The sequence below is a fragment of the Rosa chinensis genome, chromosome 6, assembly GCF_002994745.2.
Source record: "Rosa chinensis cultivar Old Blush chromosome 6, RchiOBHm-V2, whole genome shotgun sequence".
NCBI lineage: Eukaryota > Viridiplantae > Streptophyta > Magnoliopsida > Rosales > Rosaceae > Rosa > Rosa chinensis.
This window is the reverse complement of record NC_037093.1, coordinates 65,301,007-65,328,094: the sequence shown is the minus strand read 5'-3', so window position 1 is coordinate 65,328,094 and position 27,088 is coordinate 65,301,007. Positions and strand designations below refer to the sequence as shown.

The window sequence follows — 27,088 nt, the reverse complement described above, 5'->3', positions numbered from 1 at the left end:
TCTTTGCAGCTGATACCTGCTCAGTGTGTCCCTTTCTTTCTTCTCTTGGCAATCAGCATTACATGATTTTTTGGATCGAATTAGCGGCAATGGAAAAGAGAGCTGTTTCTAGGGTTTCAAAGGTCAGGCTGGGTTTTTTTCTCATGAAAATTAAAGGGTTTTTTTATAGTGCTCTACCCATCTTCCCACCGACTTTTCTAATTCCATTTCTACCAATTGCGTCATTGTTATTGCTTTTTAAATAACTATCAATTCATCTTTTGATCCAATGAATAATATAGTTATATATGAAGGTCTAACCATGTAGCTTGACCGGCCATTATTAGGCTAGTGATTGTCTATGGGTTTAGGGTCTATGATATGCATCGCCAACAAAAAATAAATTCAATAATACAGCACACATTTAGGCAGCAACTAAGCTATTTGTCACTTCAGAAACATTTAAGAAGAAAACTATGGTATACTCCTGCATAAGGTAGATGTTCGCAAAACAAAGAACACCACCACTGCTAGCTGTACTTTGTAGATTCATTTTGGTTACACAATCATAAGCACCCTATGTATTTTGTATTTTTGTTTGTGCTAAGAAACAATGCAGTTGATTTGCATATTTAGATTGATAAGAATGACATTAGTAAAACATATATGCTAGACTCGTGACGTACGCTTGCAAAATTAGGAGAAAATCATAATAAATTAAGAAAAAGCAAAAAAAAGCCTGGGGTTAGAAAATACCAATAGAAATTTCATAATAACTACGAACTTCAAGTTTAAACAGTACAAGCTCTGAAGCTAGGATTGGTCCAACAAATAAAAAATAAAAAAAAACAGACTAGGCATTAGGTGCATGTTGTTTTGGTAGTATGATGCATGGTTACTGTCACGCTAAAACAAAAACAAGCAGCCTTTTTCCCATCTCTGCCAAGGACCAAAGCCACAACAACCTTCTCAGTTACGATAACTGTAACGTCCCGAACCTGAATTTGCAGATTTATTAGTCATTTGAGTGGTAAACAATAACTACTTTCACTTTTTACTTTGTTTCGATATTTTTAGTGGCCCTAAATGTTGACTTTTTGTTCGGGTCAAATTTTGAGAAAATGTTCTACATGAAAGTTGTAGAGGACATTATGTGCATATGTGGTACGTAAAAATCGGAATTCGTATGTGAAAGTTATAAACGAAATACCAAAGTTACTGTTCATGATAGATAGTACATATTTGAATTTTTACTGTGGGCCGGTAAATTTCCTTTTTTTTTTTTCCTTCTTTTTCTCTCTCCTTCCCCCGTGCTCTCTCTCTCTCTCTCTCTCTCTCTCTCTCTCTCTCTCCTGCAACTCTCTCTTTCTCTGCATCCAAGCCACCTGACGGCGTGCAACCAGTGGCGGAACCAGGATCCAATTCATGTCTAGGCTAATTAGAAGGGCACAATAATTTTTTTTTTTTTTTTTAGCCAGTAATTTATACAATCATGAATCATCATAGATTCATAACCTCACCTATCCACCGACCATGATCAACAAAGACATCACTCCATCAGTCGGTAATTCTAACTAAAAATACATTCATGAATCATCAATTCATCATAGCCTATTAGCGGATTAGCCTATGAGGCGGCTATCCACTGAGTGACCGACTCACCGACCATGAATCCATGATCAAGAATCAAGATCCTCAGCTAACATGGAATCTCTCTCTCTCTCTCTCTCTCTCTCTCTCTCTCTCTCTCTCTCTCTCTCTCTCTCTCTCTCTCTCTCTCTCTCTCTCCCAAACCTCAACTCATACACAAAAGCCCAACTCACAACCAGTGGTAGCAAACAAAATCGACATTCGGCAAAAGGAAATCTGGGATTTCTTTGAGGAAACCCCATTGGGAAAAACAGAGCAGGAAGAAGAAGTGATAAGTGAAGAACAAAGGAGATCGATAGAGCTTCATACCTAGTTTCAATCGATAAGTCCATAACCTCCATCGAAACACTAGAGTAGTGTGACTGTGTGAGGCAGTGAGGCTGTGACTGTGAGCTGCTGTGGGAGCTGGGAATACACGGGACTTCTATATATAATTTTTTTTTTCTTTGGGCTGGTATGGGTTGGAGGTAGAGATATTGTAATGACCTCCATTTTTTTTATTTTATCAAGCTACACATAACTGCAGTGCCTTACTTTACATAATTGCATTGCTTTACTTTTCATGATTGCAATGCTTTACCTTTCATGATTAAGCATAATTAGTAGGGTTGCGGCTTTTCGTTATTGACCACACCGTTAGTTGATTGATAGCAGCTTAATTATCAGAGAATCTCTCTCTCTCTCTCTCTCTCTCTCTCTCTCTCTCTCTCTCTCTCTCTCTCTCTCTCTCTCTCTCTCTCTCTCGACCGAAACAAAACAAAAAAAAAACAGAGCAAAGCTCTCTGTTCTCTCTCTCGCTCCACCGTCCACCAATCAGCACCAGACCACCTCCCACAGCTTCAACTCGATCAGCCTTGCTCTGCAAAACGACCGGAAACAGCTGCGAAAGCCCGGTTTGTTTTAAAACCCGTTTTAGTTCCAAGCTTGATAACTCGTGCTTCTGGTCACCAATCCTCACCAAACTTCATCCTCGAGCTCGCCTCAACCTCCTGAAGCTCCCAGAAGTGTCCTTCCATGCGGCGCTGCGCGTGGTGGCAACTGGAAGCCATCCCGATCTAAATCGAAACCGAGCTATCGATCTCGATATCTCAAGCTACAGGCCACCAATCCTCTTGATTCTTAGCTCATTGGACTCGCCTCAACTTTATGAACAAGCACCAAGAAGGACCAGACCTGGGTAGAACGATTTCACGTTCATCGGAGCTCGCCTGGTTTAGATCGAAAAACAACCCTTCGATCCGTGTATCTCGAGTTACAGACCACCTCTTCCTGTGATTCTTGGCTTGGTGAGTTCGCCTTGAGTTTCTGAACAAGTTTCCAGAAGAGATCGAGGCGTGTGGTTGAAGTATTTACGTCGAACTAGGAGCTCGCCGGTTTCTGGGTATTTTCCGGCCACCTCGACCGGTTCTAGGTAATTTCGATCCCTTCTCGTCATTTTCAGCTTACATGATAGTTAGGAAAGTTATTAGGCTTGATGAGACGAAGCAGAGCAGCCCGGCCCCTACACCATTGGTGGTGGTCGGCGGCGGCTCTGCCACTAACTCCGGCGGCCATTTCTGGCCACCTCCGGGGGTCACAAGGACAGTTTATGTGCATTTTTAGATTCTTTACTTCAATACGATCATTTCGATATATTATACTCAATTTTTCGTTATCGTATGATTAAGTTATGAATTTTTACGTTTCGATCGATTTCGATCGTTCGATTTGTGATCTGTGAATATCAGACCGTCTGATGGACTTGTAGTTTTAATATGTTGATCATATGACTGTCCCGATGACCTTGTGTGGTCACGGGCGAAGATCCGACCGTTGGATCTTCGTATAATTGTGAAATAGTGATTGGAAGGACGATTCAGGAAGATCCGACTGTTGGATCTTCGTGATAATTTTGGAGGATGATCCTAAGGGCGATCCGTGAGGATCCGACCATTGGATCTTCATTTAATTATGATCCGACCGTTGGATCATCATTAAATTAGAATCCGACCGTTGGATTGTCGTATATGTGTGGTTTATGAATGATTTGCTAAGTTAAGATCGTATCTGACTAGGTGATTGACGGTTTGAGTTGGTGGACGATTGTGAATCGTATTGTGAGCTATTAAGAAGACGCAGCGGGATTAGAGGTGAGTAAATCGCACATGGTTCATTTACGAACCGAAGTTCCAAAGATTTATGTTTAATTGTGGAAATTGTTTAAGAAATAAATAATTGTTTTGAAAAATATGAACTCGATCGACTACGGTTCATAGGGCTACGGCTCACAGGTAAGAAAATGAATTTATTGTTTTATTTCATGAGAACTATTGTTGGTATTAATAGGCATTCTTGCGTGAATGTCTATGTACATATATTATTTACATGAAAAATATATATGTATTGATGGATTTTGTTGAGGAAACCATATAGTAAGGTGTTGAGTTTTATTGTTTGATCTGTGGAGATCAATAGGTCACGGGGTAACCATGGCATACTATCAGTGAACCACGCTCTTGTACCGGGTTGGTGGTTACTAATAGCATTAAATCGTGAACCACGCTCTCGCGCCGGGTAGGTGGAAACGATCAGTTAGAGCTTTAGTCTGTCTGCCAAATGTTGAGTGATCTTATGAGGGTAACATGGAGTTACTTGAGACTCATAAGTGTATGTATATATATATATATATATATATATATATATATATATATATATATATATATATGAGAGTGAGAAAGGGAGTTGTTTTGTGGTGGTCATTGTGGGATGTGATATTACTACAATTTCTATGCTTGAGTTGAATTTGTTAATTAAAATTTGTGCAATCCTTAAGTTTACTCATACGGGCTGTCAAAAGCTTACCAGGTTTTGTGTTGTTGCAATCCCGGTACACTATTCAAACGGTGTAGCGGATAATCCTGTAGGTCAGGAGAACCAGGGTGGTGATCGGCCTGCTTAGGGCAGTGGCATTCGAGTCATAGCATTATTGTGAGTTTCGTTATGTTCATTTCAAACTTTACAATTTGGAATTTGTGAGAGTGTGCTGAAATAAGAAAATTGAGGAGTTGGGTTATGTAATATTGAGTGGTGTGAGGTGTGTTACTCTGAAAGAAAATTTTAGATTGGTATTTGTATTTGTGATTATTCATGTTTCGGATTTGAATTGGTTATTCAAAATTTGGGGCGTGACAGATATATATATACTTAAGGGTTTTTAGCCCAAAATGTTGTCTAGGCTTGAGCCCATATAGCCTACCATGTCCTTCCGCCACTGCGTGCAACCGGCATCGTTGGCTTCGTCTCCTCCTCCTCTTGACGCCTGTGGTGGTATTTCACCGCATCATGGTCGGAAAATGAAGAACCAACACCGAGAAGCATGCGGTTACTTTAGCAGAAGTGGCCAACTCCGGTTTCTCCTGATTCCGGCCATAAACCCAGGTCCATTAGAAGAGTATTGAGCCACTCTTCATTCTCTCCAAACCTCTTGCAACGATTTGCAGCGTGGAGGAAGAAAGCATAATTGGAATATTTTACTATACAATCGGGTTGCTTAATTGTTCGACCACTTTGAGGTATTTTCTGATTTTGTCACAGTTGAGAAAGTTGGGTAGGTGTTAGTGCTAAAATTTAGTGGCCATCGGAAGTGGTGGCCGGCAGCTCGTGGGGCCCACGTGCCGCCACTGTGGGTGTCGCGTTGAGGCGCGTAAAGCATGTTTTTGGCTTCATTTTTAGCTAGTTAAATACTATTTTTTATCTAGAGCTTATATATGTGAACTTGGTGAAGATTGGAGAAGTTTTGAATCGATTTCTAATTTTCGAAGATTTAGAATATCGATTATCGGTTTACGAGAATTCGACCATTGGATTTCTCTTGAATCTGCCCTAGAACGTGTAAATTAAAGGAATGGTGTTAGTGGTAAAGTTTGGGTTTGATCGGAGAAGGAAATAGAGATGTTGGCTTAAGAGGATTGATTTTTCGATTATCAGTTTACGAGAATCCGACCATTGGATTTCTCTCGAATTTGTCCTAGAACTTGTAAATTAAAGGAATGGTGTTAGTGGTAAAGTTTGGGTTGGATCGGAGAAGGAAATAGAGATGTTGGCTTAAGAGGATTGATTTTGGAAATCGTATTTAATTACCGAATTGTTATTCACGGAATATAATTGTGTACAGGGTGCTATACCGAGTTACTGCTCGACGAAAAAACCCGTATGCGTGGTTGCCTATATAGTACTGTAAGTGGACTTTTTATTTTTAAATAATGATGCATGCATTTATTTCTTAATGTATGCTCTATTTAATTATCATATTACACTTCGAGCATATAATTTAATTTCGGAAATTGATTTCGCTTTATCTCATATAATTGCTTTCAATAATGATTTGTTTCCGAAGTTGGTTATGATTTGTAATATTATTTGACGAATTATTTATTTCCGAGATGATTTCCGGAAATATACTATTTAATTATATTTCTATTCGTCAATTTAAAAAAAATTTCGAAATGGGATTTCGATGGAGTTTTATTTCTTATTTATTTATCAACTTTCGGTTTTGGCATTGGGAATGCCTTGATGATGATTTTGAAATTGGTTTTTTTTTTTTTTTTTTTTAATCTATGGAGATTATGTTTTATTATTATTTCTCGCCTATTTATTTTGAACTTGAGATTATCTTGGTTTGTGGGACACGTCGTTGGAAATTCATTTGCTAGAGATGGGGAAGCCTTATGTATTTATGGATTTATTTGTTTTCATATTTCTTTTGCCATACTTTGGGTGATTATTTATCATGCTAGCATTGAGTCCGCTTTTGTGGCGACGTGATGGGATCACGGAAGCCCGTCTGCCTTTGTGGCGCTGGTTACTGTCTTTGTGACAGTAATGCTGAAGGCCAGTATCCTAATCGCTACACTTAGTGGCGTAAGAGTATATACCGGAGTATGAGAGTACTTTAGTCTGGGAGGCTAGCACCTGAGCCTGGGAGGCTCACTTGTATGGCTATCATCTTCCCCTACTTATTATATTATTTTTGACTAGCGGGGCTAGTCCGATTTCCCTTAACCAGCGAGGCTGGCTTGTCTTTACGAGATTCTCGATTTTAAAGATAAATGTTTTACCATTGTCGCATGCATCGAGTTTTTAAAAGAATAAATGTGGGAAAGTATCAAAGCTTATTTTATTTAAATTATTTTGATTAGTTATTTTTGTCCACTCACTCTAATGTGTTTTTCAATACTTTTCCCCTGTGCCCTTTGGTTTCAAATGCCCAGTTTGCAGGCTAGATTAGTTGAGGTCGGGCGTACATGGAGTTGAGGCGTAGTTGTCATTGCTTATGCACTGTAGGGTCTATCGATCCGTTACACTTTTTACTTTTATTCTAGTATACTTTTGTTTTAGAATTGCTTTGATAACCTATGAGATTAATGTTATTAAGTTGAGACTTGTGTAATGTGAATTAGAAGATGTTGCATGTGATTTGGTGAGCAGGATGGCTGAAGAAGAGTAAGGATGGATTGCTTAGAAGTGTAAATGTTTTTCTACAAGTCTTGGGTAGTCTACTTTTAGGGTAAGTTCTGCCAAATTTTTAGTAAAATTTCTTTTAAGGTGGGCTCCGCATGACCACTTCAGATTTCAAGATGAAATTTGGGGCGGGTCTTGTCAATTAGTAATTGAAATAAGAACAAAGTCACACCAACTTTCACACAAGTAATTGAAAAATTCTGAAGTAGAACCGGCATGCATGAGTTGAAGAATCCTTACAAAAACTAGGAACTCCCTCATTGTGAAACCCTCATTGAAGAATCCTGAGTGCACGTGCCAAATAGAAACCTTAAATGAGTAGCATCTCGATCAAAACCAGCAGAACCATGTACTACTCCACCAAAGAGCTTGTCCGATTTCCTATCCTCTCATCTTCCTGACCCCCTCTCCTTCAAATAAAGTGTGAAGTGATGCAAAGCAGGGACTATATGCAAATGAGTGAAAGGAGTTGCACCGAGTCTGAATTATTTTTGTTTTTTGAAAGTTTTTGTTTTCGGATTATAAGAAACTATAATCCGATCATTATAGGCCGTTAAAATTTCCCCACCCCTCAAGTACATAACCGGTTCGTAAAATTCAGTTATTGAGCGCTCAGTTGGAAACATGTTTTCAACGACAAGAGCTTTTATCCAAGACTCCTGCACCCCATACTCCTTCATAATCCACAAGTCAAATTTGGTAGCATGTACATCAAACACACAATATGAGAGACGACTCTCCCACACTCCCAAACTTATACCACCTCTGTTAGACCTCAACTTCAACTTCAACTGATCACTTGAGGGTGGCGGCAGTGCTTGATCACTTGAGGGTGGCGGCAGTGCTTGAAACTTTTCTCTTTCGAAATCGAAAGAATGTATCAAGGAAGAGCCTCTAGAATCGATGGGAGCAAAATGAATAGCTCCATGCAGAAAAGAATTAAAGGGTAATATAGCCTTGTCAGTAGGAGCATTTCCAATGCTCCTCCAAACTCCTGAGCTGATAGTGTAAACTTCAGCCTGACGGTTATTCGTATAATTACGCCAATCCGGAGAAAATATTCGCAACAACTTGTATTCATTTGTCACTGAACTAAAACCAAGTGCAGCAAAATCTCCCCATTTCTTATTACTAGGGAGAGGAAATTTAATGTACTCGTGCAAAAGAGGATTACACACAATCAAAGAGCTCTCTTCTTTATACCCAGACAAACAAACCAAACCGTTGCAGGAGTTCACTACTGTAAATACATCAACGGGTGCAGTGTTTTTAGTAGTGAAGGTCAATTTTTCCATGAGCAAATTATCAGAACCAGCACACTTATCTACCTGAGTGAAATGCAGTCTCCTAGCAATATTTTTATTATGGGGAGTACTACGGATCTGAATCAAGATCCCAGAGGCAGATCTTGAATGGTGCAGACGGACAAAACGTTACTAAAAGCCAGGCTTTACAAACAAACTTACAATTCCAGATGGTCTTCACCGGGAGCCATGACAGAATCTCAATAAGTAAGTCATTTTGAAGGTGTTGGATTATGCAAGGTCCGTCAGGTTCCCATTTCTCTTGGACGATCGGTGGTGCTTCGGGTTGCCTTGGATAATCCCCTGAGCGCGGTCGCCTCGGTTTCTCTTTGCAATCGGCATTTTGGGTGGTTTTGTTTTGTTTTTGCTGAAACTGAGTACCGGAGAAGCTGGCGTCGTAAACAAGAGGGGAGCTGTTCTTAGGGTTTCAAGAGCCACACTGGGATTGGGATTTCTCTTCCTTTTTATTTGAGTAGGTTTATATGGAATCTTTTTGGGGGTTTCATGGTGTCTTTTTATTTTCTCCAGGTGCCAACCATGCTTGTTCGTAGTTGTTCCAACAAATTAATAATTACGTCATTATGACTGTTGCAGAACTATGAACTTGTATCAATCTACTAATTACTAGTTAATAACATGAACAAACGATATATATATACAGGCGGGTTCTGAAGCGGACGTCCACATTTCGCTAAAGTGCGAACGTCGACGTTTCTGCTGCGACGGGGGCTCGGGGCTTGCCGGACGGAGGCCGGAGGCATCCTAGGCCGTTCTGGGTAGCGATTGAGGTCGGAGGAGGTCGAGGTTGCAGGTTTCTAGGCAACGACCTCACCTACAACTGCAGGTTTCTGGGCAGCGCTGCAACCACGTCGCCGACGACTCCACCGATTGCAGACCGGTCCGTCCGACCCCTGGCCTCCATCTGGCAAGCCTCGCAGCTCTGTCCCGCCCCGAGCCAAGCTGCAGCGTCGTTAGCGAAAGTGCGGACGTCCTCTTTGGAACGCCTCCATGTGTGTGTGTGTGTGTGGATATCTAGGGCTTTTTCTTTCCTCATGGACAAGGTGAAGATTTTTCTTTTTCGTACGTTGGCATGGGACGAAACTTTGAGTGCGGACAAAGTTACCGACACATAACTGCTGTCGATCAGTAATCGCGTGTTGAAATTTTTTTAATCGGATAATCATCAAAGGAACTCAAATAAGAAGCATAAATACTTGTTCCGCTTATATTTTCTAGATTTGGATATCACGTAAATAAAGTTGTTGACTTTTTTATGTTTAAGGACTATAAAAACAACATTACTGCTTTATTTCCTTAATTTATAAATGATTTAAATAAACCGAGTGTTTTAACTTTGTATATGTGAGCGATATTGATGTCTATTTATGAGACATTATGAGGTTCATCGAACTAGTTATGATACATGGATTCATTAATTAGTTGTGACCTGTTATAAAAGTGGTGGCTGGCTGATGAAGTAGGAAAGGTGGTCGGACGTTAACATGAGGGTTGACATCGATCGACTGATGAGACGACAACCGTAACTAGGTGTTAAAAATTGAGCAGAATGGACATGTATCTTTGTATCTCAAGATAATAATAATAATAAATAAATTAATTAATTTGAGTCAAGCCCTTGAACTTTTTCAATGGAAAGAGTAATGTATATTTGACATCAAAATAAAAATAATGTGACAAATTCATTTAAAGAAAGAAAATAAAATTTTATTAAATTTAGATTTTGAGTTTCACGGGAATGAACATGTATCCCAAGTGCCTCAAAAAATAAGCAAAACCTAATTTAACTCAAATCACTGAACCTCTTCAAATGGATTAGAGCAACGCATATTTGACCAAACAAAAGAAAATTATGTCCTTCAAAGAAAAAGAAATCAAATTAAACGTACCAATCAAATTTGTACCCAGAAAGCATTACCGGAACGGACAAGAAAACGAAATTTTAATCAAAAAAAAAAAAAAAAAAAAAACGTGGCAGTTGCAGCGGTAAGGCGGCGAGCGCTTTTGTCTGTGGGCGTCCTTTCCAGGTTCATATGAACTCACTCTTAGAATCGTAAACAAGAACAAACGCGCCTCTCTCTCTCTCTTAAAAATCCTATCTGTGTTTTGTTTTCTTGAGAATGGGAATTCCATCGGGAATGAGGGACATGTGGGTGAACAACCGTCGAAACGCTCTGCTGATTCCTTCGCCATATGAAGATGAGATTCAACACAAGGCCTTAAGGGCCAAAACTTGCACCCAAGGTTTGATTTTTATCACTAATCCTGCCTTCCCATTTTGATATCTAATTCCGGGTTGAGTTTGATCCGACTATCTGATTGATTTGTATAGTTTGTTTGATTAATTGATAGTGTTTTTGGTTGGTTTTGATTGAGGAAAACGATTTGATGTGTTCTTAAAAAGGTTGAAACTTTTTGCTGATGGTCAGCTGAAAAACAAAGCATACAAACAAATTGGGGGTCATAATTTGTTATTGTTAATCTGATGTGAGAGGGTCTGAGAATTTTGCAGAGGGCGCTCGTCAGGGATTCAAGGCAGCTTGCATTTGGGGTGCTGTCAGCGCTGTGCCCACAGTATGTGTTTCGTTGAACTCTTTAATCTGTTTTCGGCTGGATTTGTTTCTTCCATTAGAAATTGGTAGTTTTGTGTAATATGCATCGGAGAAACTTGAATGGCTGATCATAACCTTCTAAACTCGTTGGCATTACCTTCCTGGTTTACTGCAAGATGAATCAGTGAACTTCAATGTCCATATGACAGATGTCTTTGAGAAAAGAAAGGTCCCATACTTTTTTCCTTGGCGCAACCTAGCTATATCCAAAACTAGCGGTCGCAGGTTTGAGTTGCCGAAACAACCTAATTAGAAATAGGGAAATTGCAGCAGCACATGTGTCCTCCTCACCAGATATAGCCTCATGCCAAAGCCATTTCTTTTTACGTAGTCTTTGTGTTTTTGTGGGTTCAAGGCAGATCTTGTCATTTGGTGTATTTTAAGTTTTCTGAAAGATTTGATGCTTGCAATTGACATGATCTTCATATTTCCAGTTGGCTGCTGTTCGTACGATTCCTTGGGCAAAGGCTAACCTCAATTATACTGCTCAAGCACTGATGATATCTGCTGGTATGTTTTTGTATTCATATATTGCAGGCCTTGTATAGCAATTCTAGTTATAGGGTAGTTACTTACTAGCTATGATTCAGAGTTTTAATTGTCAATGCCCCTAACAGATTGAATAAATTTTGGAAAGTTTTAACATGTGTTTTTATTTGATCAACAGCATCAATTGCTGCTTACTTCATCACCGCTGATAAAACTATCTTGGAGTGTGCTAGAAAAAATGCACAGTTGCAACAAGCCTTGAGCCGCCAGCAGTGATATCAATCATATCATGCCTGTAACTCTAAATGATATGAATACCATCCAGTGACTTACCATGGCACATGATGGTGCGGCTTGTCATGCATAGCAGAGGAGTCTGTTTTGTGTATTAAGTGTAACCCACCTTCTCCTAACAGAATTTTCATTTTACATTCCAAGCTTTATAAGCAAGGTTCTTTGTGTTTTCTTCTATTTGGCCAAGGAAGAATAGTGTGTTCATTAATAAGGCTGGGGATCGGTACTGTCAAATCGTTCTGTGGCCTTATTACAATAATTACAAGGATTTCAGTTTGTTAATGTGCATTGTGTTCATATCAGTGGATGTGCGTGTAGCTCTTGCCGACCCCTTTTTGGGGTAGAAAATTGGGGATTTCTGAAAAGTGAATTTGGCCCTTTACTTTCTGAAATTGAAGAGATTTATAAGTCACATGACCAAAGAAAGAAGCTATGCTATTACAGCACTGTGATTTTACATTCTTTCTCAACATGAAAAATACAAAAAATGAAGGAACTCGACAAAATTACATTCCTTTATTTGTCCACCTATAAGTTAGTTTCTTTTCAGCTTTGAAAGACATCATGGACAAGTGTTATGGAGGTAATTACATAAACAAATTGCATGCCGGAACTGTGTTCAGATAAATGTATCTAGCACAAATCTCTTTTTGAGCATAAAGAATGGAAGTTTCAGTCATTTTTGACGGAAACAATCGAATCATCTTAAAAGAATCTCGCAGGCAGCATGCCCCATCCTAATTATTAAGCTATGTCCTATTCTAGTTCTTCTCTGTCTGAATCGAAGCTCAAAATGCATACCGGTAGATCGCATCAGCTGCACCATCTTCGTCGTTACTGGCACCAATTAAATTAGCCACAGCTTTTGTTTTCTCTGAACCATTGCTAAGAGCAACACCCAAAGAAGCTAGTTCAAGCATCTCAATGTCATTTTCTCCATCGCCAATAGCCATGATCTAGATAATAAGTAGAATCAATCAGGAATGAAATCATATCTCCTGTGATTGTATATAACAAAGGTCTAAGAAGGGAACATATAACATTCAACAGGGCACATTTGTGAATTCGGAAGGGCTCCCCCAATATAAGCTACTTGTGGGTTTAGATAGTGAACATACTACTTGAATGAATGCAACTCTGAATACAGTACCATGTCATATTAACTGTTTTTGTCCATCCCATGATCCAGTTACGTGAAAATAAATGAACAAGTGTATGAGGTGATAATCTGTGGATCACATTACCATTTGTAACTGCTTGGCTATGCTTATATTACCAGGCAATGATTGAACACCCTTTCTCAAATTTTCTTGAAATGTTTGATGCCAGTCAAGTGGAGATAACCAAATAACTCCCTTTAAAGTATTAAAAGGCAAGCATATACAAGATATAAATGTAATTATGTTAATCCTTAGTCCTTACCTCCTTTGGAGTGATGCCCAAATGATCAAGCAGCAATTTTACACCACTCCCTTTTGAGGTCCCCGGAGGGACAATTTCAAGCATGTCCGGCTGAGCTTGAACAACTGCTGCACGATCTCTAATTGCTCCTGACCAGTATGGCCTCAAAGTAGTTGCGACTCCTTCGGCAGTGTCCATGAAGATTACTTTCTGCATATAAGGGGTGTGTCCTCAGATGAAGCAAAAGCAGTATGTACAATATATTAAGTTAATCATGTTGTTACAGTTGATACCAAGTGCTGTGGAGAAGAAACAAGATCCCTGACATCAATTTCCCACAGGAACAAGTGTTGTATTAATCAAGAGAAACTATGAGGTCCCTTTGCGCACACTCGTAGTTTCACGAGCAAAAGCATAAAATATTGTTATACAAATCTAAAGTGTAATTTGTTGTTGTTTGGTTGGGCCCCATGACCCTAGCCAGGGCTGAGCCTGCTAATAAGCAAAGCTGGATGCAAGGACCATACAATTTCATAGAACATAAACTTGAAATGGCTCTGAATGCAAATCAAGATTAGATATCCCTTCAGAAAATTAAACTAAGTCGACACTGTGACAATAACATTAATGGAACAAAATGGTTAACCATCTTTCATCCTGTTGAAGTTGTGGAATGCATACAAGGAATGTAAATGAACTTATTTATGCCTTCTTCAGGACCATACCTGTATGTCACCAGCAGCCAAGAGATGCTCAACTGAAGGCATGATCTCCCCCTGTAAAAATGTCTCCATGTAAAATATGTATAAAAGGAAAAGGGAGGGAACCTTATTAGATAACAGAAGACTTTTGACCCTGATGAAACATTAATCTTTTAGTACCTTTGGCTCATGATATACAGTATGTAGTGAGTCAACTAGTGGGTGGTCAAATAGAGTGAAGCAACGATCCTCACTGTAAGCAATAAGAGGTATCCTATTCTCCCAAGAGTAAAGACACGCCTGCACATAAAGAGCATATTGTCATTGCATTATAACAATTCCAATAAAACAATGAACTTGCATGCCTTAACAAGGTAATACCTCTCTGCAGACATTTGGATCTAAATTCCCTTTAAAGATTTCCCGACCTTGCTTACCATAAACAAGCAATCCCTGGAATCAAGTGGAGGCAGACAATAAGGCCAAAATGTAGTAATATAAACCGCAGACAAGAAAGGAGAAATATGTGCAACAATTAATAATGCATTCTGGTTCTGGAAGAGGGCACGGGACTTTGGTGATGGACAGAAAATGGAAATGTTTAAGCCGGAATATGTATGGGTACCACAATTCACTGTAGTGCCTCAATCAAGCTCAAAATGTAATGATTTACAGTGACAGAATTGGGTAGATAAGTGAATTATGCCATGGTATATAAACACTTGAATATATTATTGATAAGGGCTCTCTGAACAGAAGAGTTGGAATGTATCTGACAAAAGAGCTCAAATACAATTATTTTATCACATTGAACTTGGCAACATGTTGAGGATAAAATTGCAAGGATAAAAGATAAACCTGGCAGAAAACCCCAGTAGAAAATTCTGAAACAATGCCATCTTTTCCTGCCAAGTCTACCATTTTAAAAATGTTGATCACAGCTGAGCGAGTCTGTTCCAAAGAATTAACAGCAATTAGATGATTGTTTTCAATCAGCAGTATCCATCACTAAAGAAATAAAGCAATAGGTAATCCTAGATCAACAGTAGCAGATAATGATAACAAAGTTTCTACGACAGACATTGCAACATAAGTTAAAATTTCTATTGACCAAGATATATGGAACACATAACGATATGCCTGATAATTAATAATAAAAGAATGTTCTTACTTTTCCTGTTGCTATCACTATTTTCACACCCCTTGATGAGACCTCTTTAAGAGCCTTTGCAGTTGTTGAACTGATTTGAGTTTTACTGTTGAGAAGGGTGCCTTGTATACCAAGAGAATACACATAAGGCTACTAATAGAAATAGAAAACACAACAAACGAATGCATAAGAGCAGAGTATAGCCTCAAACTTACCATCCATATCGCAGAATATATATTTGAACTTTGGTTTATAGTATCGAAGGCTGCCTTCTCTCTTCCTGTCTTTTAACAAAAACTTGGAAGATTATCTCACTACAAAAATAGCTACAGAATAAGTGGGAAATGTATATGATTAACAAGCTAAATAAGGTCCAAAGACCACTGATGTCAAGTGAAACTGGAGGACGGAAAAAGTTACCATCCTGTTTCTCCTCATGGGAAATTGCATTGATTTCAGCACTGGACGCACTCTGAATCAATCCTTTTCCCGTCCACCCAAGGCTCTTCAAGAGAAGCTCCTCCTCCTTCTCCATTTCCTTTTCGGCTTCTTCGCTAATCTCATGATCAAATCCTAATAGATGCAGCAATCCATGTATCTGCAGGAGAGTTCAGTAAATAACGTTATCAAATGACACTAAACATATTATGAATCCAAACCACCACATAAAACTTCAAATATAAACACATTAAGAAGCCAACCATGAGAATACGTATCTCGTCAAGAATCGTATGTCCTCTTTCTTCTGCTTGTCTAGCCGCAGTCTCAACAGAAATCACAACGTCACCCAACATAAGCTGCAAAGACGAAAACACCGAGTAATCACCAAATGTACCTCCTTTATTTCAATATATCAAAACTAAAAACACGCATAAAGCGAATGAGCTAGTACAATGGGAAGCCTAAGCTCAGGGACATGTTGTGACATTGAAAGCACATCAGTAGCATGGTCCTCATCTCTCCATTCTTTGTTAAGCTTTCGGATAAACTCGTCATTGCAGAGCATCACCGAAAGCTCCACGCTCTGAAACCCTCCGACGTCACTAATGCCATCGTCCCTGGTCTTATACTCCGAATCTTTCAAGCCATCAAACGCTAGCTTCATTGCCATCGGAACATTAATCCTGAGCAACTCCGCTATCCCCTGCATTGTTCAATGTCAAAACGTCAGAGGCATTTCCACAAACACTTGGTGTGCGTTTCAGAATGGCTCAGGCTTACAAGGATTTCAGGATCGTCAGGCAACTCTTCTTCGATGCAAATGCTGACGTTGAGCTCGAGCTCCTTGTCCTTGCTCTTCGGGGCTCGCCGCCTCACTTTCCGGTAGTCTCTCTGCGCAGCACAGATGCGTAACGACGGTCTCGGACGAGCTCTCCAGTCGCCGCCGCAGAGGGCGTGGAATCTCCGGCCGAAGAAGAGCGAGGCTTTGGAGGCGTCGAAACGGTGCGGTTGGGGAGGGAGGATTGAATTCGGTCTGGGGGTGGTGTTTCGGATGGGAATGGGGGTGATGGATATGAGACTGGCGCGTGGGATGTAACGCGCCATTGGGCGGGTAGAATGGATGGCGCGGAGGAGAGTAGAGAGATGGAGGAGCATGTAGAGAGAGAGAGGCCTTTCGAGCTCGTGAACGGAAGAAATGGTTGGTTGGTTCGCGCTTTGTTAGTCACGAACTAACAGTGACTTTCAAAACCAAACTACAAAGGCTTTTATTTTTTTAATTTTTAATTTTTTTATATTGAGATTGCTTCGCTTTAAAAAAAAATCAGTTTTTATTTAAAATTTTAGATTTTATTGTGTTTGGATAAAAAACAGCTTTAATTGAAAATTATAGGTCACTGACAACATAAATTAGAAGCCGCCGAAAGGTTGCTTTTAGAAGCTACTGTGAATCAAAACACGCTTTGAAGTTGTTTTATATACTAATAACACTTTTAAAAATATTATTTACCAAACACAAAACTATTTTAATTCACAGCTGATTATTCTCACAATACAACAGCATCAGTTTTTTTTAAAGTCACAGCAATCCCAAACTAGCCCTTAGTAACAAATCTACCCGGTTAGTATTTGGATTGAGGTTCATGGTGATATACTAGCAAAAGTCATACTAATTCCCACCGCAAATGCACAAACTCGAACGCCCCTCAAACCTGCTGGCTACAAATAGGTGAGATTTAGAACTCAAATACTAGACATGAGAGTTTCATACTAGGTCGCTCGATCAACGTGGTAACTATCAAAAACTTTTACTTGCAAATATTTATTTTTATTTTTTTACCCACTTCACTATATAGTAGTTAAACAGTTAAATTCTTTAAAAAAAATAAAAAAAAATCTCCGTTGTAATGCAAGTTTCTGGCCATGGATACAAGCTCTTTGGAAGGGTAAAAGAATGATAACTCCATCTTTGTGGCCAGAATCACTAGCAGTTCTTTTTAACAGAGATAATAATGGGATCATTGTAAACTGTAAAGAATCTTCCGGCAGGTTGAAAGCCTCAACCTAACTAATAAGCTGTGTATTGTAGTTCTTCTAGGGCTGGATTGAATCTCAAAAGGCATAGCGGTAGATTGCATCAGCCGCACCATCTTCGTCGTTGCTGGCACCGATTACATTGGCCACAGCTTTTGTTTTTTCTGCTCCATTACTGAGACAAATGCCCAAACCAGCCAGCTCAAGCATCTCAACATCATTTTCCCCATCGCCAATAGCCATGATCTAAAGAACACAAGTTATAAATTCACAGGTCTGTAATCTGAATTCATGTGTAACTGATGCCTATACTATCATGATCAAACACCCTTTCCTAACCAATAGTTGTAACTGTAGGCCGATCAAGTGGAGCTGAGCTGACATTAATGACTAGGAAACAGAAAAAGGCCCCTACCTCCTTTGGAGTGATTCCCAAATGATCAAGCAACATCTTTACTCCACTGCCTTTTGAGGTTCCTGGGGGAACAAGTTCAAGCATGTCCGGCACAGTTTGAACAACTGTGGCCCGATCTCCAGTTGCTTCTGACCAATACGGCCTCAAAGCAGTAGATACTCCCTCAGCAGTGTCCATGAAGACCAGTTTCTGTATATGGATAAGGTGTGCACATCAATACATGAACCAAATGCAGCAAGTCAATTGTATTATGCATTTATGTGTCATATTTTTCAGTCGATACATGAATAATGGCCTTCTCAAAAGTCACAAAGCTATATCTTATACAAAGAAGTGTTCTTTGAATGACAGGGGAGAATTATTTTGCCTTCTTGAGGATCATACCTGTATGTCAGCAGCAGCCAAGAACTGCTCAACTGAAGGCATGATCTCTGCCTGTAAATCATATATAAAAGGAGGGAAATAAATATGGAAGTTGTGGTCAATATACTATAGATTAACAAAATACCAAAGCATCAGATGTAAAGAAGGTTTTCAATGCTGGTTTTCCGGTCACAAGAGCAACCCCACAAGCTTTTACATTGGAACAACGAAATGCATATTAGCGTGATGAAACATGAAACTTTTCACACCTTTGGCTCATGATATACAGTATGCATAGCATCAACATATGGATGATCAAACAGACTCGAGCATCGGTCCTTGCTGAATGCAATGAGAGGAACCTTATTCTCCAATGAGTAAAGACATGCCTGCGCAAAAGGATCATATGGCTGTTGCTTGATTTATAACCAACAAAACAATGAAATTCTTGCATGTCGTGCCGAGGATTTACCTCTCTGCAGACATTTGGATCTAAATTCTTTTTACAAATTTCCTGACCTTGAATACCATAAACCAGCAATCCCTGGAGTCAAGTAGAGGCGCAGAGTAAGGACATGATGTACTAAAGTTAATCTGAGACTGAAGTAAATATAGTTTTAAGAAGTGCAAATATTTGCAAACAATCAATAATGCATATTTGTTTCTTAAAAATTTGACCTAGTATTACACAGTTGAGTCATTGGTTCTATGTCTTAGACAGAGGAATATGCTTGGATGGGAACAGGAATTCACTACAGTACCTTTATCAATCAAACAATAGAAAATACACACATAATGACCTAAATCTAAACCCAATGCAAATTGAGAGCATCACAAATAAGGTACTTGGGTGCAATCATCCAAGTGAATAGACTAGAGGCAAACTTGAAAATACAAAAGATAACATCTTTGACAAAAGAGTAAGCATGTATCTGACAAGTGAAGACAGTTCTTTGTTCATCACATTCAACTCAGCAGCATGCTTAGGTTGAAATCTTCAAAGGAGAAAGGATAGACCTGCAAGTAAACCCCAGGAGAAAATTCTGAAACAATGCCATCTTTTCCAGCTAAATCTACCATCTTAAAGACGCGCATCACAGCTGGACGAGCCTGTTCCAAACGGCTGTTAACACTATTCAGCAATCAAAGAAGAAAAGAAGTAATATTGTAGCATACAAACCACAAAAAGTAACGAAGTAACTAAACAGACCAAAATAAAAAAGTGAAATTCTAGTAGCGAAGACAGATGAGAGCACATTTCAACTATCATATCTTGAAAATGATCGAAAGAAGATGTGCTTACTTTACCGGTGGCAATCACTATTTTCACACCCCTTGATGAGGCTTCTTTGAGAGCCCTGGCAGTGGTTGAACTCAATTGACTTTTGCTGTTGAGGAGGGTTCCTTGAATAGCAATAAACATCAAACAATTGTTACAAGCTAAACAAAGAATGTGATGAGTGTATAAGAGCAAAACAAGGCCAAACTTACCATCCATGTCACAGAACACATATTTGAACTTTGGTTTATAAAATCGGAGGCTGCCTTCTTTCTTCCTGTCTTTTAACAATTCACTTGTGAGATTCTCTCATTACAAACTTGACTAAGCAAATCTTGGCTACAGAATCAATTGAACTATTTATAATTTTACATAGTTAACAGAGTAAAATAAGGATCACAGAAGAAGGAAGTGAAACTGAAACTGATAAATAATAACATTACCATCTTTTCCCCTCGTTGGATTTTGGATGGGTTTCGGAAACTGAAACTGAAACTGAAACTGCAACCATTCTTTTCCCCTTCCACCCAAGACTGTCTAAAAGACGTTCCTCCTCCTTCTCCATTTCCCCTGTAGCCTCTTTACCCTCATGATCAAATCTCAATAAATGTAACAATCCCTGCACCTGCAGCATGGTGCAAGGATATGAAATTACAACAAAATTACTATGAGTACTTTAACAGATCAAAACCACACATTCACTTGGATTTTCCTTTTACTACGGTCATAAAGTTCTTTACTTGTTATGGCTGTGAGTTCACATGTATAATAGCCAACAACTATTCCTCCATGAGAAATTATCTCTTCACTGAAAACCTTAACCCACAGCTGGCTTGCACATTAGAAACGGGCAATCCAAGACGTGTTTCTCCCAATGAAATCAAAAGCAATATACATTAAGCCTTCCAGTAGCAATTTTTGCCATAATGGCATCAACATGCGACTTTCATATCAGCAATTATCATGGATAAATGCACTATAATGGGACTCAGAAAGCATAACATTCATTCAACAAAATGTCACATATAGCAAGAGTATTATAAGCATGAAACAAACACTAATTGTCCTACCATGAGAAGGCGCATCTCATCAAGAAGTGTGTGGCCTCTTTGCTCTGCTTGCCTCGCCGCCATCTCAACAGAAATCACAATGTCACCCAACACAACCTGCATATTAATACCAATACCCGTCACACATTCATCTCCGAAAAATTCATCCTTTACACCTTTACATCTTAAAAAGTAAAGACGAAAATACAGCTTCGTACATTTGGAATCTTAAGACCAGACACATGCTTGGACTTGGAAACAACACCAGTAGCACGGTCCTCGTCTCTCCATTCCTTGTTACGTTTTCTCATAAACTCATCATTGCACAGAATCACCGAAAGCTCCGCGCTTTGAAAACCATCACCAGAATCTTTCAATCCACCAAACGCTAGGTTCAATGCAGTTCGAACATTTAGCCTAAGCAATTCGGTAATCCTCTGCAAATTTCATCATGTAATTTGCTTCAGCCACTATACTCAAAACATTTAGACCAACATTACTTGAGCTTACCGATATTTCGTGATCCTCAGGCAAACCTTGTTCGATGCTAACGCTCACATTGACCTGGAGCTCCTTCTCCTTCTCCTTCTGCTCAGCGAAGACTCGCGTCCTCACCAATGGCCTCGCAGCGTCTCTCCGATCGTAACGGCACAGCGAGTGGAATTTCCGGCCGAATAGCGCAGATTTCGAGGCCTCGACGCGATTCGTTCTGCCAGGGACGACCAGTTTCGGAAATGACGCGGTGGATATCAGGGTGGCGCGTGGGACGCAACGCGCCATTTGAGTGGCGGAGGAGACTAGACAGAAGGTTGGTTTGGTTTGGTTTGTTCGCGCTTCGGGAGTGACAAACTGATAGTAACGGCGACGTCACCGGTTAAAATGAAAGTCAAACAAGTCAAAATAACCAGCGGGGAGTTTCTGGTAATTTCGCATAGAATATAGAAGGCCGAGGGCTTTGCTGGATGAAACGTTTTTTAATTAATTAATCAAAGTCTCTACATCTTAAGATCAAAATCGAACGACTCTCTCTCTCTATCTCAAATCCTCATCTCCACTTGTTTTCTCGATCTTCCCACCCACCTCTTCAATCCCCCAATTCCGTCAAAGAAAAAAAAAAAACCTAATCCCGATTTCCGATCTGGAATTCATTAGGTTTCCGATCTCAACAAATTAGGGTTTTTGCTTTCGGCATTTTCACTCTGTTTAAGTCAAATTTTGCCTCCTAAAGCCCATTTTTACTCAATTTTGCAGAGAATTTTGATATTTATTTCCCAGATATTTTTGGAAATTTTGCTATTTTTGGTATAGAGGCTATAGCCGTGGTGTGTTGAGGTGAGAAAACAGGTTGGGGTTTTTTTTTCTGGTACTGAGATGGCGGCCTCTGAGAGTCGGAAAAATGCTTCGTCTTCTTCGTCTGAGACTCCACAGCCGCCGAGGAGTTACGGCATCACGAAGCCGATTTTTCTCTCCGGGCCGTCGCAGTCTGATCGTCAACGAAATATCGAACTCGAGAAGGTAATCTGTAGTCATTTGGTTATGGTTTTTGTGTGATTTGTAGTGGACCTTGATTTGAAAGTATGTGATTTTTGTTTACGTTGTTCTGATTTAGTTCTTGGTTGATTCGGGGCTGTATGAGAGCAAAGACGAGGCTGCGAAAAGAGAAGAGGTTCTTGGCTGCATTGGTCAGGTAATTGATCATTATCCGTGTCTCGCAATTTATGGAGCAAAATCAGTTATAGGGCACTGGTTTAGTTTGATCAGATTGAGAATGCCTGAGAATTTGGTATTGTATATTTGGAGTGGTGCACTATTTGCATTGGATGCAGTTTTATGTGGTGGAAGTATTGTTGATACTGAGCTATATTTTGCTGTAGATTGTGAAAGACTGGGTGAAGCAATTGACACGCCAGAGAGGCTACACCGATCAGATGGTGGAGGATGCAAATGCTGTCATTTTTACTTTTGGATCGTATCGGCTTGGGGTGAGTTTAATCTTTCCGCAGTTTCTTCATGGTGCTGTACATATCGGCTTCGTGGATCATATTTCCAGCTACATACGTAATGAAACTATTAATGCCTTCTGTGCCAAGTAACGTAATGAAACTATTAATGCCTTCTGTGCCATGTAACGTAATGAAACTATTAATGCTTATGTGCCATGTAACATTTTTCCTCATGTTTTTTTCAATGGACTATGCTTTGACATGGCAAAAAATTGTATTGACAGGTCCATGGGCCTGGAGCTGATATAGATACTTTGTGTGTTGGACCATCATATGTGAATCGAGAGGTAATTTATCTGCTCTGAGTATATGTATATTCTTTATTCATCTTTGATGAGTATGACCAGATTTATTCTCAGTGGTTCTACCTCACACTTGATTTTCTCACTCCAGGAGGATTTTTTTATTATTTTGCATGACATCCTGTGTGAAATGGAAGAGGTAACTGAACTTCAACGAGTTCCTGATGCTCATGTCCCAGTCATGAAATTCAAGTTTCAGGGCATATCAATTGATCTTCTGTATGCAAGCATATCTCTCTTGGTTGTCCCAGAGGTGAGTTCAGAATTCAGCTTCTTAAAACCCGTTTCTCTTTTACTTTTTTTTTTTTTTTTCATTTACCAATTTTTTTGTGCTTGTAACCATATGTTACACATAGTCATATAGAGGACTATTTTCAAGCCTATCTAAACATAGTCATATGAGTTGCTTGCTGCATTTAACAAGAACAACTCTGTTTTTCACCTAATTCAGTTGATGGAAAATTTTTCTCCTTATGAGAATTTAAATCTCTGGTTTTAACACCTTATATTCAAGACATTATACGATGTACTAATATTGTAACAAATTTGTAAGGTACTAACATTTGAAAGACCATTAAGCTGCTGTATTGATTCCTGGTGTTATTTATACTATTGATGTGGTGTTGGAACATGCTTGTCAACAGGATCTGGACATCTCAGATGAATCTGTGCTATGCAATGTTGACGAGCAAACTGTTCGAAGTCTGAATGGTTGCAGGGTTGCAGATCAAATTCTTAAGCTTGTTCCAAATGTTGAGGTTGATCTTATCCTATCTATTACCCTGGTTTATTTCTGTGTTCAAATGACTCGTCCCTTGACACTCTATTTTATTGTAGCACTTCCGCACAACACTCAGGTGTTTGAAGTTTTGGGGCAAAAGGCGCGGTGTATATTCTAATGTAAGTTTGGCAGTGGTATAAGGTTCTCATTGTCATTAAATGATTAGTCACACTTTTGAATTGTCATATATGTGTGTAGGTTACTGGATTTCTTGGTGGTGTAAATTGGGCTATTTTAGTTGCTCGGATATGTCAGCTTTATCCCAATGCAAATCCTAGTATGTTGGTTTCTCGGTTTTTCAGAGTGTACACTCAGTGGCGTTGGCCAAATCCTGTACTTCTTTGTTCAATAGAAGAGAATGAACTTGGGTTACCTACATGGGATCCTCGTAAAAACCCTCAGGATCGCTTTCATCATATGCCGATAATAACTCCTGCATACCCTTGTATGAACTCTAGTTACAATGTCTCAGTAAGTACTCTACGTGTTATGACAGAGCAGTTCCACCATGGTAATAGGATATGTGAGGTAAGAACATGAATTGAATTTCAAAATGGCTTGCTGCCTATGTTTGAGCATTGATGTGAATTGCTTATTGGTTTTCATACAGGAGATTGAGCTGAAGAAAAGCCAGTGGAGCGCTCTGTTTGAACCTTATCTTTTCTTCGAGGCATACAAAAACTATCTGCAGGTGGACATTGTAGCAGCCGATGCTGATGATTTGTTGGCGTGGAAGGGGTGGGTGGAATCTCGGCTTAGACAGCTCACCTTGAAGGTAATTTTTCTGGGGAAACAATTCATAGAGTAAAGGCTACAGAGTTTTGTATCATACATTTCCACCAAGTGAGTTTATTAAGACAATTAGTTAATTGAAATTGTTGTTTTTCCTGAATGTTATTTGTCTTCGTGCAGATAGAGCGAGACACAAGTGGAATGCTTCAGTGCCATCCATATCCAAAGGAGTATACAGACGCATCCAAGCCTTGTGCGCATTGTGCTTTCTTTATGGGTTTGCAGAGGAAAGAAGGAGTAAGAGGTCAAGAAGGTCAGCAATTTGATATACGCGGAACAGTCGATGAGTTCAGGCTTGATGTAAACAGGTATGGATTTTGGAAACATGGCATGGACATGCATGTTTGTCATGTTCGCCGGAAGCAGCTTCCTCCCTTTGTCTTCCCCGATGGGTATAAACGGTCGCGATTATCAAGACATATAAGCCAGCAAGATGAAGGAACTTATGAAGAACCCTCTGGGCCTATTGAAAGACATATCAGGAGGAGAATTAATCCTAAAATAGAGGACACGAGGCCGAGTGAACTAGAGAAGCAGACCTCTATTAGCCCACTATGGATGGAGTCTGTATCCCCAGAAAGTATTGCAGGTATATCTGGTGGAACATCTAATCCTAGCTTCAGTAATGGTGGTAGATTAGAGTGTCTACCAACTGGAGGCAATTCTGGTGGACAATTGGAGAGTGTAAAGGGTACCATGGTACCTGTGGGGTTAGTTGAAAATGTTGTGCGGCAATCCATCGCTGAAAATGAATCAACAGCTATGTGTGCTTCTGAATTCCCTACAGTCCAGAAGCCTTCAGAAGAGGGTAAGGAGTTGGTACATCCGTCTGCAATATCTTTCTCGGAATCCAAGGAAACATGCCAGATTGAAATAAATGGGGACAGAGTTGGAAATGTGGTTTTGGTGGACAGGAAGAATATGGAGACTGACTCTACTGGTAGTGTGCTGAATTGGACAGAGGGTGCTATTGATGTTGACCAAGAATTAGTCAAACCATGCAGTCAGACTATGGGGGTGGAGAATGCTGAAGGTGTATTAAAATCAACTTCCAGCAATCGGAACCTCAATTGCGAGGTGAGTTTCTCCATATGAGGATTGTGGATTAGGCATGTACTGGATGGAAGTGAGAAAACTAAGAGTTTTGGAGATAGTGAAACATGGGGATCTTTGCAGGATGATTTACTTTCATCAGGAGCACAGTTCCTTCGGAAAAGTGGCACTGGAAATCTGCACGGCGTACTATAAAATGCCTGATCAGAAGAATTGGAGGTTTTGAACATAAACTCTCTTATGCTTTGTTCTCTCTTGTTTGGTTCTCTTTTAGACTTGTATACATAATCTTCCATTGTCTTTTTCTGTCCTTCACTCTTTTTTGTGTTAACTGCTTCACTAAACTCTTTTCGTTCACATGCTGGTTTAAAATTTTATTTATTTATTTTTATTCTAGATTTAGATATTGATAATGATAAATTTCTTTTTTTCTTTTTTCTTTTTTCCCCCCTCTGAACAGACAATGTGCTTACTGGTGCATATTGTGGTGGCAGGTTCTGCACCACTATAAGCGCTTTGTTTCCAGTAACTATGCTTAGACCTTACTATCTTCGTATCTCATTCCTTTTTTTTTTTTTCCATCTCTTCTACACAATAGATTTTTGTTAACCTGATGAGTCTTTCTGATCCTTGATTTTGTATTGTATAGCCAACTGTAATCGCATATGCTGTCAATTTGGAAGCTGGAGCTAGGTCAGAATCTATGCAATAGCCAACAATATGGCCTGCTTTGAAACTCTTTGTTCTATTAAGCAAATCATTATATCTTTATGCTGGTCTGTTTTGTTGTGCGGCTGTTCTGTAACAGGTTAAGTCTGAGATCAATGGAATGACATAGCCGAGGTGAATTGTTGAAGAGGGAGTCTCACTGCTATTAGAGAAAGAGCCAGCACAATGGTAAGTGCCACATAACTGCTGGCTTTCATTATGGCTTAGGTGGGCTTGTGTAAAATGTGAAGCCTACTAGCCTGGGAAGGTTCAGCAATGCAAATAGCAGTGTGGTGGTCTAGTGTGTTGGAATTTCGAAGCTGGTGGCGAGACATTGAGCACCATGAATTTGAGCTGGGTATGCTGGTGCATTGCAGACTCAAAAGGGCCTTGTTATTTGAGGCAACTTGGTGAGGGTGGGAAGGAAGTTCTGCTGCTCTGTATTGAAACTCTTTCTTGGCAAAGTGGTTGCACAAGGACTTGAAGGACCCTGTTAGTTGAGGCAACTTGAGTGTGTGGGAAGGTAATTGTACAGCTGTCTGCGTGTGGAAAAGTCATTCTTGGGGCAAATAGGTTCCAAAATATTTGGGGCAGCGAGCAGTTACTTTCTTGTTTTTTGCCATGTATAACACTCGTCAAACTTGTTAACTTTGTACCCCCCAGACCATTGTAACACAGTTTCTTATACAAGTTGTCTTTGGCTATCTCTGACTCTCTCTCTCTCTCTCTCTCTCTCTCTCTCTCTCACACACACACACACACACACTGCAC

General features: G+C 39.6%; 4 protein-coding genes across 6 annotated transcripts; 2 read left to right on the top strand and 2 right to left on the bottom strand.

The window, feature by feature from the left end:
* Positions 1–10,373: 10,373 nt before the first annotated feature.
* Positions 10,374–12,213, top strand: LOC112172364 (early nodulin-93). The gene is made up of 4 exons (XM_024309672.2): positions 10,374–10,697; positions 10,966–11,027; positions 11,500–11,575; positions 11,733–12,213. The coding sequence occupies exons 1-4, from the start codon at positions 10,574–10,576 to the stop codon at positions 11,828–11,830; spliced, it is 360 nt and encodes a 119-aa protein (XP_024165440.1). The 5' UTR covers positions 10,374–10,573; the 3' UTR covers positions 11,831–12,213.
* Positions 12,214–12,345: 132 nt separating this feature from the next.
* Positions 12,346–16,783, bottom strand: LOC112172363 (endoribonuclease YBEY, chloroplastic). The gene is made up of 12 exons (XM_024309671.2): positions 16,322–16,783; positions 15,993–16,244; positions 15,802–15,897; positions 15,521–15,698; positions 15,316–15,384; positions 15,122–15,222; positions 14,809–14,901; positions 14,332–14,403; positions 14,131–14,250; positions 13,975–14,025; positions 13,271–13,459; positions 12,346–12,804 (listed from the first exon to the last, which is right to left on the bottom strand). The coding sequence occupies exons 1-12, from the start codon at positions 16,694–16,696 to the stop codon at positions 12,637–12,639; spliced, it is 1,764 nt and encodes a 587-aa protein (XP_024165439.1). The 5' UTR covers positions 16,697–16,783; the 3' UTR covers positions 12,346–12,636.
* A 574-nt stretch (positions 16,784–17,357) lies between these two features.
* LOC112172867 (endoribonuclease YBEY, chloroplastic) lies at positions 17,358–21,583 on the bottom strand. Its single transcript, XM_024310365.2, has 12 exons — positions 21,189–21,583; positions 20,897–21,115; positions 20,700–20,795; positions 20,073–20,254; positions 19,842–19,906; positions 19,654–19,754; positions 19,368–19,460; positions 18,823–18,894; positions 18,620–18,739; positions 18,372–18,422; positions 17,988–18,176; positions 17,358–17,818 (listed from the first exon to the last, which is right to left on the bottom strand). The coding sequence occupies exons 1-12, from the start codon at positions 21,456–21,458 to the stop codon at positions 17,651–17,653; spliced, it is 1,626 nt and encodes a 541-aa protein (XP_024166133.1). The 5' UTR covers positions 21,459–21,583; the 3' UTR covers positions 17,358–17,650.
* Positions 21,584–21,698: 115 nt separating this feature from the next.
* Positions 21,699–27,021, top strand: LOC112172291 (nuclear poly(A) polymerase 4). Of its 3 annotated transcripts, XR_005801992.1 has the most exons (14): positions 21,699–22,193; positions 22,288–22,365; positions 22,553–22,660; positions 22,906–22,968; positions 23,075–23,236; positions 23,628–23,741; positions 23,821–23,883; positions 23,963–24,292; positions 24,375–24,539; positions 24,677–25,633; positions 25,733–25,828; positions 26,070–26,134; positions 26,259–26,302; positions 26,418–27,021. XR_005801992.1 is itself a non-coding variant. In XM_040509135.1 (12 exons), exons 1-11 carry the CDS (start codon positions 22,050–22,052, stop codon positions 25,802–25,804), a joined length of 2,256 nt encoding a protein of 751 aa, XP_040365069.1. In that variant the 5' UTR covers positions 21,699–22,049; the 3' UTR covers positions 25,805–25,828; positions 26,259–27,021. The 3 variants fall into 3 exon arrangements, 1 of the variants encoding a protein (XP_040365069.1); XR_005801991.1 differs by lacking the exon at positions 26,070–26,134; XM_040509135.1 differs by lacking the exon at positions 26,070–26,134 and having other exon boundaries at positions 26,259–27,021.
* Positions 27,022–27,088: the final 67 nt, after the last annotated feature.